Source organism: Salmo salar, chromosome 11 (genome assembly GCF_965601325.2).
Source record: "Salmo salar chromosome 11, fSalSal1, whole genome shotgun sequence".
NCBI classification, from domain to species: domain Eukaryota; kingdom Metazoa; phylum Chordata; class Actinopteri; order Salmoniformes; family Salmonidae; genus Salmo; species Salmo salar.
Genome location: NC_138301.1, coordinates 7,868,079 through 7,883,018, shown reverse-complemented (window position 1 = coordinate 7,883,018; position 14,940 = coordinate 7,868,079). Strand labels below are relative to the sequence as shown.

At 42.6% G+C, this 14,940-nt stretch overlaps 1 protein-coding gene across 2 annotated transcripts in view; it reads right to left on the bottom strand.

Moving 5' to 3' along the window:
* LOC106561909 (serine/threonine-protein kinase BRSK2) overlaps window positions 1–14,940 on the bottom strand; it is a 168,409-nt gene that overhangs the window by 40,604 nt on the left and 112,865 nt on the right. For both annotated transcript variants that reach the window (XM_014126251.3, XM_082957689.1), the window contains exons 4-6: window positions 10,721–10,861; window positions 10,040–10,156; window positions 2,085–2,118 (exon numbers count right to left, since the gene is read on the bottom strand). In XM_014126251.3, coding sequence (XP_013981726.1) covers window positions 2,085–2,118; window positions 10,040–10,156; window positions 10,721–10,861 — 292 coding nt within the window. The remainder of the gene's footprint in view (window positions 1–2,084; window positions 2,119–10,039; window positions 10,157–10,720; window positions 10,862–14,940) is intronic.

The following is a 14,940-nucleotide window of genomic DNA, read 5'->3' as shown; positions in this document are numbered from 1 at the left end:
TTCACAAGGCCGCAGGGCCAGACGGATTACCAGGACGTGTACTCAGAGCATGCACTGACCAACTGGCAAGTGTCTTCACTGACATTTTCAACCTGACTGTAATACCAACATGTTTCAAGTAGACCACCATAGTCCCTGTACCCAAGAACACTAAGGTAACCTGCCTAAATGACTACTGACCCGTAGCACTCATGTCTGTAGCCATGAAGTGCTTTGAAAGGCTGGTCATGGCTCACCATTATCAACACCATTATCCCAGAAACCCTAGACCCACTCCTAGAGCCACAGATAATGCAATCTCTATTGCACTCCACACTGCCCTTTCCCACCTGGACAAAAGGAACACATATGAGAAAATACTATTCATTGACTACAGCTCAGCATTCAACACCATAGTGCCCTCAAAGCTCATTACTAAGCTAAAGACCCTGGGACTAAAAACCTCCCTCTGCAACTGGATCCTGAACTTCCTGCCGGGCCGCCCCCAGGTGGTAAGGGTAGGTAACAACACATCCACCACGCTGATCCTCAACACGGGGGCCCCTCAGGGATGCATGCTCAGTCCCATCCTGTACTCCCTGTTCACTCACGACTGCACGGACAGGCACAACTCCAACACCATCATCAAGTTTGCTGATGACAGTGGTAGGCCTGATCACCGACAACGATGAGATAGCCTATATGGCGGAGGTCAGAGACCTGGCCATGTGGTGCCAGGACAACAACCTCTCCCTCAATGTGATCAAGACAAAGAAGATGATTGTGGACTATAGGAAAAGGAGGACCGAGCACGCCTCCATTCTCATCGACGGGGCTGTAGTGGAGAAGGTTGAGAGCTTCAAGTTCCTTGGTGTCCACATCAACAAACTATCGTGGTCTAAACACACCAAGAGAGTCGTGAAGAGGGCACAACACAGCCTATTCCCCCTCAGGAGACTGAAAAGATTTGGCATGGGTCCCCAAATCCTCAAAAAGTTCTACAGCTGCACCATCGAGAGCATCCTGACTGGTTGCATCACTGCCTGGTATGGCAACTGCTCGGCCTCCGACTGCAAGGCACTACAGAGGGTAATGTGTATGGCCCAGTACATCCCTGGGGCCAAGATTCCTGACATCCAAGACCTCTATACCAGGCGGTGTCAGAGTACGGCCCTAAATATTGTCAAAGACTCAAGCCATCCTAGTCATAGACTGTTCTCTCTGCTACCACACGGCAAGTGGTACCGGAGCGCCATGTCTATGTCCAAAATATTTCTTAACAGCTTGTACCCCCAAGCCATAACACTTCTGAACAGCTAATTGAATGGCTACCCAGACTATTTCCATTGCCCCACCCCCCCCACCCCTTTTTACACTGCTGCTAATCTGTTTATTATCTACAGTATACATAGTCACTTTAACTCTACCTACATGTACATATTACCTCAATTACCTTGACTAACCTGTGCCCCCACACATTGACTCTGTACCGGTACCCCTGTATATAGCCTCGCTATTGTTATTTTACTGCTGCTCTTTAATTATTTGTTACTTTTATTTGTAATTTTTTACTTATCTATTCTTTACTTAACACTTATTTTTCTTAAAACTGCATTGTTGGTTAAGGGCTTGGAAGTAAGCATTTCACTATAAGTTCTACACCTGTTGTATTCGACGTTTGTAACAAATAACATTTGATTTAATTTGGTACACCTGGTATACACCGTCCAACAAAATCCTTACTTGCAGGATCCTTCTTGACAATGCAAGCACATATCCACATGGCATACACCTGATTCACAGCTGCACTGCTTATATCAGACGACTTGTGATGACATAACACGTGGCTGTGTGGCATTGCCACAGCCTGAGGGGCGAAGAGCTGAGAGACAGTTCATCGTATACAGAGCTGAGAGTAGAGCATTATAAAGTGAATGGTTAGAGGGCTAATGGGCTTGTTCTGCAATGCCATTATGGGAGGGAGAGAGAGAGCAAAAAGAGAGAGAAAAGAGAGAGAAAAGATAGAGAAAAAGAGAGAAATACAGCACTGAGAAATAGAGAGATAGAGAGCAAAGAAGAGAGAGGTGGCGAGAGAGTGCACTTACCCTTATGACCTCTGGGCAGGCATAGTGAGGAGATCTGTAAAGAGAGATACGCACAACAGCTTTATACAAGGCAATGCACACACACTGTTTTTATACACACACACACACCCAATAAAACACAGTTACCAGAACACGTGCACACACATTACATAAAATCACAAACCCATACTCATACACTGTTCTGAACGTAAGGAGAGTTAGCTTGAGGAATGCGTGACTGCTACAAATGTCCCCAATAGGTGGTAGGAATATACATACACTTAGGTTGGAGTCATTAAAACTCGTTTTTCAACCACTCCACAAATTTCTTGTTAACAAACTATAGTGTTGGCAAGTCGGTTAGGACATCTACTTTGTGCATGACACAAGTAATTTTTCCAACAATTGTTTAAAGACAGATTATTTCACTTATAATTCACTGTATCACAGTTCCATTGGGTCAGAAGTTTACATACACCAAGTTGACGTGGCTTTAAACAGCTTGGAAAATTCCAGAAAATTATGTCATGGCTTTAGAAGCTTCTGATAGGCTAATTGACATCATTTGAGTCAATTGGAGGTGTACCTGTGGATGTATTTCAAGGCCAACCTTCAAACTCAGTGCCTCTTTGCTTGACATCATGGGAAAATCAAAAGAAATCAGCCAAGACCTCAGAAGAAAATGGTAGACCTCCACAAGTCTAGTTCATCCTTGGGAGCAATTTCCAAATGCCTGAAGGTACCACGTTCATCTGTACTAACAATAGTACACAAGTATAAACACCATGGGACCACACAGCCGTCATACCGCTCAAGAAGGAGTTCTGTCTCCTGGAGATTAACGTACTTTGGTGCGAAAAGTGCAAATCAATCCCAGAACAACAGCAAAGGACCTTGTGAAGATGCTGGAGGAAACAGGCACAAAGGTATCTATATCCACTGTAAAACAAGTCCTATATCGACATAACCTGAAAGGCTGCTCAGCTAGGAAGAAGCCACTGCTCCCAAAACACCATAAAAAATAGCCAAAGTACGGTTTGCAACTGCACATGGGGACAAAGATCGTACTTTTTGGAGGAATGTCCTCTGGTCTGATTAAACAAAAATATAACTGTTTGGCCATAATGACCATCGTTATGTTTGGAGGAAAAAAGAGGATGCTTGTAAGCTGAAGAACACCATCCCAACCGTGAAGCACGGGGGTGGCAGCATCATGTTGTGGAGGTGCTTTGCTGCAGGCGGGTGCACTTCACTAAATAGATGGCGTCATGTGGAAGGAAAATTATGTGGATATATTGAAGCAACATTAAGACATCAGTCAGGAAGTTAAAGCTTGGTCGCAAATGGGTCTTCCAAATGGAGAATGACCGCAAGCATACTTCCAAAGTTGTGGCAAAACGGCTTCAGGACAACAAAGTCAAGGTATTGGAGTGGCCATCACAAAGCCTTGACCTAAATCCCATAGAAAATTTGTGGGCAGAACTGAAAAAGCGTGTGCGAGCAAGGAGGCCTACAAACCTGACTCAGTTACACCAGCTCTGTCAGGAGGAATGGGCCAAAATTCACCCAACTTATTGTGGGAAGCTTGTGGAAGGCTACCCGAAACGTTTGACCCAAGTTAAACAATTTAAAGGCAATGCTACCAAATACTAATAGAGTGTATGTAAACTTCTGACCCACTGGGAATGTGATGAAAGAAATAAAAGCTGAAATAAATAATTCTCTCTGCTATAATTGTGACATTTCACATTCTTAAAATAAAGTGGTGATCCCAACTGACCTAAGACTAGAATTTTTTACTAGGATTAAATTTCAGGAATTGTGAAAAACTGAGTTTAAATGTATTTGTCTAAGGTGTATGTAAACTTCCGACTTCATCTGTACCACCTATTGTATCAGCTCTATTAGCAGAAGCACACACTTAAACAGATTAAAAAACATCTTATGGAACAGCTGGGACTGTGAAGAGACACACACACAGATACAGACACACGCATACGCACACATGTGCTAGCACCCACACTCTACACACATGTACAGTCTAATATTGTTGTATGGTGGTATTATACATGTTCTATTGAAGATATGTAGTGGTGTAATAATGTTATATGATGTACTGTTTTATCTTTTGTTTTATGTGTAATGTAAGTGACTTAATGTGTTTGGACTCCAGGAAGAGTAGCTGCTGCCCTAACAAATACAAATACAAATACAAATGCACTATAAGTTCAGAAGTTCAGATAAGTTCAGTGTTCAGTCAGCTACTGCACTAAATAGATTTTTGGACTTTCCCAAATGCATCTCAGCCACTGTCTTGTGCTTTGATTTTCGAATGCCTACGATTTTATGTGCGCACACTGTGCTGAGCATTCATTGTGTAAAGGATGAACCGACACTCTACTGAGTGTACTGAATTCTACGCAGGACCTATGCACCTCGTCATAATGTAATTGTCATGCGACTAAATAACTGTGTTTTGAACATACCCTGTGATTTGAACATACTTTACTGTATATTTGCGTTTGCATTTTTAGTTAGTAGGAAGATCATTCATGAATAGGAAGATTACCTCATCCTTTAGAAGAGGTACGACAGCGGTGTGATTGCTACAGTATCAACACATGCCTGTGTTTTTAACTGGAATTACACTCCCTCCTTGTCCTTCCCTTCCTTTCACTAATCTTACCATCTAACTTCACATACTCACGAATTTCTATTACACGTGCAAGCAGTGTGTGTATTAAGTATCCGGTCCGTTTGTGTTCTGTGTACTGTGTAATTCATTAAATAAAGATACAATTACTTTGACACACTGACAGAGTGTTGCCGTGAGTGTTGCCGTGTATCTGCCTTCACACGCAAGGAGACACACACACGTAAATTCTGTAAACACGAGCTTCCTGATTGCCAGAGTCAAATTGAATTATGGTAATATATGCAAAACCAGTCAATTTGCCCGAGTCAAACAGAGCATTGTCAGAGCAGGCAAACCTAAAAATAATTATAAACTAACACTTTTTTTTTAACACATTGTTTAGAGCAACTTGTCCTTAGTTGTCTCTAAATGATATTTAATGTTTCATGTTTTTTACATTAGGTACGTTAAATTAAGGATTCCTCAATTTGTCCATGTAAAGTAGTCATTTTATCTGATAAAAATAATATTTCATCATATGTTTATGAACGTTGGTCTGAGGGCAAAGGAGAGAAGAATCTATCACTCTGTGAGAGTGATATTATACCTCTATGAAGCAAGGATAAAAGTTTAGATGTTTCCATTGTCATCATGCCACCTTTTAGGGTATGCAATCTTTATTTCTATATTCAGCTAATTATACAATGTACCGGTAACTGCCAAAACAATAGAAACACTTGAGTAAATGAGGGATAGAAAGTATATAATAAATAATTTATAATATTTTAGTGGGTGCTTATATTTGTCCTATTTTACACATGTACAAGTGTGTATTATACATGTACAAGTGTGAATTAGAAATGTTTTTTTTGCATATCCCAACTCCCCCTGAGACACCCTCAGATGGTTGTCTTGAAGACCCGACACTAGGCAACACAGTGACTAGGGTCTGGTTTCAATGACGGACTATTTTGGCATAGAGGAACTCTATGCCAAAAGAGTCCATGATTGAAACGAGACCCTAGTCACTGTGTTGCCTAGGGTCTGTTTATTTTTTTTACTTTTCAGGAGAATGGGGTCCTGGCCAGGGTCAGCTATTATCAGCAGCGACCCTGGAGCAATTAAGGCTAAGTGCCTTGCTCAAGGGCACATCGATAGACTTTTCACCTTGTCCACTCGGGAATCAAACTAACAACATTTTGGTTACTGGCCCAACACTCAAACCGTTGGGCTACCTGCTACCCACAAACGAACACTAGGAGCTGAGATTGAACCCACGGTCTATGGAGAAGGAGCTCTCTGCTTAGACCACTGCGCCATCTGTCCATTGAAAGCAGGTGCATTATTAAAAGTAGGGCACAAGTACATGTGCATGAAAACGATGTAAACCATATGCCATGGCTGACTTAGTCACCAGATCTCAACCCAATTGAATGCTTATGGGAGATTCTGGAGCAGTGCCTGAGACAGCATTTTCCACCACCATCTACAAAATATGAAATTATGGAATTTCTTGTGGAAGAATGGTGTCGCATCCCTTCAATAGAGTTCCTAGACACTTGTAGCATCTATGCCAAGGTGCATTGAAGTTCTGGCTGGTGGTGGCCCAATGCCCCATTAAGACAATACTGTTGGCGTTTCCTGTATTTTGGCAGTTACCTGTATATGTACAGATATTTGAGAGTAAAGTTCCAATACTACCCTTGCATTTGGACCCATGTGACCCTACAAAAAAAACATGCATGAGTCACTGTGACAACAGGGTACAGGAAACGGAAAAAGGCATAATTATACAACCACAAATTGGGCCTTAAGGTCAGAGACATGGCGTGGCCATCGCCTGAATTCAGTGTCTTTGAAACGGACACCTTGGAACACAAAGTCACACAGTGTCCAACGTGCTTGTCAGATGCACGACTTTGCCTGAGAAAACAAAGCAGACATGTTTTACTTTTTTTTTTTACAGTTTTTTGGCTGTTTATTTGTGTTGAGTCATGGCCTAGTTGTGTTTGTGCGTAGAAAATGGGGACAAAAAGCTAAGCCCTCGGCAGAGTTCACCTGGGTTAGCATGTTAGCCTGTAATGCCAATTTCCTGCTCTTATCTCCTCTGTCACATTGTGCTGGGCCACACTGTCAGTCTTCCAGATGATGATGGACAGAGATTTAGCATTGCTACATGGCTAATCTGTAAAGATGCAGGGTAGGCTATACTGGCCCTGGTTATCTGGGCTGAGGATCTTAGTGACCATGCACACACACACACACAAGTGGACCCACATACGCAGGTGCAAACAAACACAAGCATGCTCTTATACACACACATGGCTTCAGGACTATGTAGGGATTGGACACGCACGCAAACACTAGTGGTGCTCGGGTCAAGCTGTAGGCTAGAGTCAGAGACGGCAAAATTATTTTTTGACATGGGGTGCAGGATTTCTTTTGCCGGATTTAGATATGTTTCTGCTTAGAATTTCTGACTTTTTGGTAGGCTATTTGTTAGTCAACTTGTCTGTAAACATATACATGCAGCTTCCCTTCTGTCATTATATGTTGCCCTAAAAGACTAAAGAAACCCTTGCTCACCAGAATAAAGTCATATGTCGATAGAATGAATGCTTCAATCTAGTTGACATCGGTAATGTTCTCTGTTATCTCTGCTTCTTTCGCAGAACAAAGACGTTTAGGGACCGAGGAGACAATGCAATACCATTTTTTTTTAAAGGAATGATTTTCTGTGCAAAATGTCCAAATGACATCAGTTTGACCGGTTGTAAAATAGATAGCTGTGAAAATGACCCAACATGTTTCTGATCAAATTTGAGTTATGCATGGATGCATATTTTATGTGGTTGAAATACTATCAGCTTTTAGAATGCAGATAAAGATAGCACCTCTACAGACAATAGGCTATCTAACTGTGCATTCGCATCCTCTCAAGATGCAGAAAAAAATTAAGTGGAGCAGCGGTCTAAGACACTGCATCGCAGTGCAAACTGCGTTGCTACAGATGCTGGTTTGATACCCGTGCTGGCCGCGACCGAGGCCATGAGGCGACAATGGGCTTTTGGTTTCTCTCCTTCTAAAAACAGAAATAAATTAAACTGGCTTTATTTACAAATTAGTATCTCTCACCCCATGTTCAAGAACGGCCTTTTTGTCGCTCACTTTAGGTTATTTGGAAACAAAATCATCACCAAAATATTGTTATTTTTTTAAACAAAGCGATTATTGTTATCATTCTTAATTAATTTAGTATTATATTAAAGCCCCTTTAGATATTCTCACAGATCAGATTTGCCCTAACAAAAAATGTCCCTTAAATATTCATTTATAATCCTCCAATCCTCTAAATGTAATTAAGCAATAGGATTTGAAGCAATAGTCCGCATATGGTCAACTATTTCAGCACCGTTTCACACTGCTCTGAGACAAGCATGGAGACTGGTCTTGATAAATCAATGAGATATTTATTGCCACTGAATCTCCATTTGGATATTGGTTAGACTACAATTAGGGTGTGGAAATGTTATGTTCTTAGTACTGTAACCTACTCCCGACCGTCACGTTGAACAGCACCATATTTTCTGAGGGTTTTTCTTGGAATAGAATCACCATAATATTATTCAAATTAATTAAGCTACAGTTCTTAAAATCAATCCCATAAACTATGTTCTTACAAAAAAAGGTTACAAATTCTCTAGTACAGCCAATATTGAAGACTATCAAATGCTTCTCAAAGATGCCCTCTGGTGGTGAAACTAACACTAAATAGCATTTATGGCAACAGTGGCTGACAATTAAAAAACGTGCCATACATGCTGACCACACTGCTCGTGTAGCGTGCGCGAGCATTGCAAAATAAATTTACACATACATGTTATTCAATCATAGCACCCACACTCCTCCCACGTGCGAGCGAGCATCTGCGTTGACAGGTGCTAAAATAGAAGTCAGTTCTATTTGTGATGCTGAACGCAGTGCAAGTCCTGCCTCTCCCATCTCCTCATTGGCTTATAGAAGCAGATTCCCATGTGTCATCTGCTCATTGGTTATACCCACATGGGTGATTGAAAGATGAACTTCGGTCGGTCAGTCATGGTAAACACCTTTTATTATGAAAGTTAGATGCCAATCGCCATATAAAGTCCAAAGAAGAAAAAGCCTGGAAGGAAGAGAGTTGACTAGAAATGATTCGGTTGACTGTTTTATGCGTGGATTAATTGTCGGAGTAGAGAACCTTGTGCATTTCAGGTAAAATAACAACTCAACGTTTATATCCCAGGACAAATTAGCTAGCAACTGCAAGCTAGCTAAATTACCATAAATGTTTAATGCTTTTCGACCTGTCCTCAAATTAATATAATTGGTTCAGAGTTTGTTTTGATATTTGAAACTGCGTGTCGTCATCGTGTTTGGTGTGGGGGGACAAAATCAATTTGCGCATGCGCACGCCTAGTTTGGGTATGGTGATAGAATTCTGCAGCCTGCAAGGTGTGCTACAGCATGATGCAACTTTTACAGGAAGAACACTGTATTTTTGCCCTCCTGTTCACGAGTCAAAATGTTGCCTAAATTTGAGGCAGCCTATCATTTTACTGCAAGAAATGCCTAATTCTGCAGGAGTTAATATTAAGGCTATGTGAGAGGTTAAAGAGCTATAGTTATGTCCAGATTTCAGTTTCCATTTAACCCATCTGAATAGTAGGCTACAGTTCCCTTGACGTGCCATAGGCCTATTTGAAGTCCCCGTCTTGTGACTGTCGAATTTGTGTAGTCTTACAATCATCACACATTGCTATCATCCTCTTTTACCATTTCACCAAATCTTTCCCAAATCTTACTTTTCTGTCCCCTCCCTTCTCTTTAATTTCAACTCTCCATTTCGCAGCTTGTTTTTAAAACTCTGACATTGCCCATTTTGCCTCCATGGATAACTTTTTCTGCCCGTTCCCAAAAGCATTTGGAGTGTAGGCTATTTGGTGCACCACATAGAGTTCAGTTAGGCCCTAAAGCTAATGCTCACGCAACTAATGCCAAATCGCCTAAAATAATGAAAGAAAAACCTCAATGTAGCCTATAGATATAAATTGCACAAGGATGATACATTTAAGGTATTATTTTCTCTCTATTCAACCCCCGCCCGCCACTCACCCACCCTTCATCCACACAATGTTTAATGATCCCGGGTTATGAGTCAACCCGCGCATCACTAGCACGCACGCACTAGCACACACACACACACCACACACACACACACACACACACACACACACACACACACACACACACACACACACACACACACACACACACACACACACACACACAGTTGACTCACCCGCAGCTGGTCTCCAGCAGACTATCCCCGACCTGCAGAGACGCCATGCCAAAGTCTGCTATCCTGATGTTGTTCTTTTCATCTAACAACAGGTTCTCTGGCTTCAGATCTCTGTGACTGTGGAGAGGAGGAGGGAAGGGGGGAGGGAGGGAGGAAGGAAGGGAGAGAAGGAAAGGGTGAGAGAGAGGGAAAGGGAGAGAAAAACTGAATTTACCCAAGTACCAAGAAAACCTGACAATCTTACAGGACTGGAATTATGCATTTCCCAGGAATGTTGTCCAGGAAATGTATATAAAAATATACACATTATACTATCATTTCCTTTGATAAGACGCTAATGTTTCTGCTTTCCAATAGTCCAGTGTCAGGAGCAGGCCTCTCTCATGTCCTCTCTCTCTCGATCTGATAGGGTCAGTGTTGCTCTCACAGATAAAAGAGAAATGGCAGACCAGACACTATTTCAGAAAGTAGGACTGAGCTTCTACTTCTGCTTGCTCTTTAGGGTCTAGGCAGGGATACTGTAAAAGCACTTTGTGATAAATGCTGATGTAAAAATGACTTTTATCAATGCATTTGATTGATTGATTGATTGATTGATTGATTGATTGATTGATTGATTGATTGATTGATTGATTGATTGATTGATTGATTGATTGATTGATTGATTGATTGATGACTCACCATATGGAGTGACTGTGGCAGAAGTCCAGAGCTGAGATGATCTGTCTGAAGAACTTCCTGGCCTCCTTGGGTGTTAACCGTCCCTTCTTGACCAGGTAGTCAAACAGCTCTCCTCCTGACACGTGCTCTAGCACCAGATACCTGGGGAGGGAGGGAACCACACATGTTAGATACACAGACTAGAGCTTTATATATTATATATATTATATCATATCTCTATAATATGTGTCCAGGCACGACTCCAATACCATCATTAAGTTTGCCGACGACACAACAGTGGTAGGCCTGATCACCGACAACGATGAGACAGTCTATAGGGAGGAGGTCAGAGACCTGGCAGTGTGGTGCCAGGACAACAACCTCTCCTTCAGTGTGATCAAGACAAAGAAGATGATTGTGGACTACAGGAAAAGGAGGACTGAGCATGCCCCCATTCTCATCGACGGGGCTGCAGTGGAGCAGGTTGAGAGCTTCAAGTTCCTTGGTGTCCACATCACCAACAATCTATCATGGTTCAAACACACCAAGACAGTCGTGAAGAGGGCACGACACAGCCTATTCCCCCTCAGGAGACTGAAAAGACTTGGCATGGGTCCTCAGATCCTCAAAAAGTATTACAGCTGCACCATCGAGAGCATTCTGACAGGTTGCATCACTGCCTGTAATTTTAATTTTATTATAATTTGTTTTGTATTTCACCTTTATTTAATAACCAGGTAGGCTAGTTGAGAACAAGTTCTCATTTGCAACTGCGACCTGGCCAAGATAAAGCGTAGCAATTCGACACATACAACAACACAGAGTTACACATGGGAAAAAAAACATACAGTCAATAATACAGTAGAATAAAAGAAAACAAAAAGTCTATATACAGTGAGTGCAAATGAGGTAAGTTAAGGCAATAAATAGGCTATGGTGGTGAAGTAATTACAATATAGCAATTAAACACTGGAATGGTAGATGTGCAGAAGATGAATGTGCAAGTAGAGATACTGGGGTGCAAAGGAGCAAGATAAATAAATACAGTATGGGGATGAGGTAGGTAGATAGATGGGCTGTTTACAGATGGGCTATGTACATGTGCAGTGATCTGTGAGCTGCTCTGACAGCTGGTGCTTAAAGCTAGTGAGGGAGATATGAGTCTCCAGCTTCAGAGATTTTTGCAGTTCCTTCCAGTCATTGGCAGCAGAGAACTGGAAGGAAAGGCGGCCAAAGAGGAATTGGCTTTGGGGGTGACCAGTGAGATATACCTGCTGGAGCACATGCTACGAGTGGGTGCTGCTATGGTGACCAGTGAGCTGAGATAAGGAGGGGCTTTACCTAGCAGAGACTTGTAGATAACCTGTAGCCAGTGGGTTTGGCGACGAGTATGAAGCGAGGGCCAACCAACGAGAGCGTACAGGTCGCAATGGTGGGTAGTGTATGGGGCTTTGGTGACAAAACGGATGGCACTGTGATAGACTGCATCCAGTTTGTTGAGTAGAGTGTTGGAGTCTATTTTATAGATGACATCACCGAAGTCGAGGATCGGTAGGATGGTCAGTTTTACGAGGGTGTGTTTGGCAGCATGAGTGAAGGATGCTTTGTTGCGATATAGGAAGCCGATTCTAGATTTAATTTTGGATTGGAGATGCTTAATTTGAGTCTGGAAGGAGAGTTTACAGTCTAACCAGACACCCAGGTATTTGTAGTTGTCCACGTATTCTAAGTCAGAGCCGTCCAGAGTAGTGATGCTGGACGGGCAAGCAGGTGCGGGCATTGATCGATTGAATAGCATGCATTTAGTTTTACCTGCGTTTAAGAGCAGTTGGAGGCCACGGAAGGAGAGTTGTATGGCATTGAAGCTCGTCTGAAGGTTAGTTAACACAGTGTCCAAAGAGGGGCCAGAAGTATACAGAATGGTGTCGTCTGCGTAGAGGTGGATCAGAGAATCACCAGCAGCAAGAACAACATCAGTGATGTATACAGAGAAGAGAGTCGGCCCGAGAATTGAACCCTGTGGCACACCCATAGAGACTGCCAGAGGTCCGGACAACAGGCCCTCCGATTTGACACACTGAACTCTATCAGAGAAGTTGTTGGTGAACCAGGCGAGGCAATCATTCGAGAAACCAAGGCTGTTGAGTCTGCCAATAAGAATGTGGTGATTGACAGAGTCGAAAGCCTTGGCCAGGTCGATGAATACGGCTGCACAATAATGTCTCTTATCGATGGTGGTTATGATGTCGTTTAGGACCTTGAGCGTGGCTGAGGTGCACCCATGACCAGCTCTGAAACCAGATTGCATAGAGGAGAAGGTACGGTGGGATTTGAAATGGTCGGTAATCTGTTTGTTGACTTGGCTTTCGAAGACCTTAGAAAGACAGGGTAGGATAGATATAGGTCTGTAGCAGTTTGGGTCTAGAGTGTCACCCCCTTTGAAGAGCTTTGAAGAGCTTTCCAATCTTTGGGAATCTCAGACGATACGAAAGAGAGGTTGAACAGGCTAGTAAAAGGGGTTGCAACAATTTCGGCAGATCATTTTAGAAAGAGAGGGTCCAGGTTGTCTAGCCCGGCTGATTGGTATGGGTCCAGATTTTTCAGCTCTTTCAGAACATCAGCTATCTGGATTTGGGTGAAGGAGAAATTGTGGGGGCTTTGGCGGGTTACTGTGGAGGGTGCCGGGCAGTTGACAGGGGTAGGGGTAGCCAGGTGGAAAGCATGGCTAGCCGTAGAAAAATGCTTATTGAAATTCTCAATTATAGTGGATTTATCGGTGGTAACAGTGTTTCCTAGCCTCAGAGCAGTGGGCAGCTGGGATGAGGTGCTCTTATTCTCCATGGACTTTACAGTGTCCCAGAACTTTTTTGAGTTAGTACTACAGGATGCAAATTTCTGTTTGAAAAAGCTAGCCTTAGCTTTTCTAACTGCCTGTGTATATTTGTTCCTAACTTCCCTGAAAAGTTGTATATCACGGGGGCTATTCGATGCTAATGCAGAACGCCACAGGATGTTTTTGTGCTGGTCAAGGGCAGACAGGTCTGGAGTGAACCAAGGACTATATCTATTCCTAGTTCTACATTTTTAGAGTGGGGCATGCTTATTTAAGATGGTGAGGAAGACACTTTTAAAGAATAGCCAGGCATCATCTACTGACGGGATGAGGTCAATGTCATTCCAGGATACCCTGGCCAGGTCGATTAGAAAGGCCTGCTCGCAGAAGTGTTTTAGGGAGCGTTTGACAGTGATGAGGGGTGGTCGTTTGGTCGCAGACCCATTACGGATGCAGGCAATGGGGCAGTGATCGCTGAGATCTTGATTGAAAACAGCAGAAGTGTATTTGCTCAGCCTCCGACCGCAGTTGCCATACCAGGCAGTGATGTAGAGCGTATGGCCCAGTACACCTATACAAGGCGGTGTCAGAGGAAGGCCATAAAAATTGTCAAAGACTCCAGCCACCCTAGTCATAGACTGTTCTCTCTGCTACCGCATGGCAAGCGGTACCGGAGCGCCAAGTCTAGGTCCAAAAGGCTTCTTAACAGCTACCTACATGTACATATAACCCATTGACTCTGTACCGGTACCCCCTGTATACAGCCTCGCTACTGTTACTTTACTGCTGCTCTTTAACTATTTGTCATTTGTTATTTTTTACTTATCTATTTTTTACTCAACACTTATTTTTCTTAAAACGGCATTGTTGGTTAAGGGCTTGTAAGTAAGCATTTCACTGTGTTCAGCGCATGTGACAAATACAATTTCATTTGATGTGTCTCTGGTTAGGTATTACGAAGGTAGTTTGTAGTGAAAGGCCAGGAACAGCTAGCCTCAAGCAGCCACAAGCTGACTACACATTTACATTATATTGACATTTTAGTCATTTAATGAGGCACACCCAATCATTAATTCATGTTGATCCAGAAACCACTGCTTTTAGTACACCCTCAAGTGTTAATATGTATTTCTAACATTTGGGGTATTGGTCTTCTATCCATAGAAGTTCCTCTACTCTATAGTTGTATCTACAGCGGTTGCTACTGTGAGAGTATATGTGGTAACTCTTGTGATATTATCTGCGGTAGCTACTGTGCTAGATCTGTGAGAAAGCACTGGAGACACACTGTGGTATCCCTACTGTAGCAGGATACTCCACATTCCCACAACCCCCCTCTCTCCCACTCACAACACTTCCTGATTTATTAGCAGATTAAGGGACCTGTCAACGCTAGTTAAATTAGGAA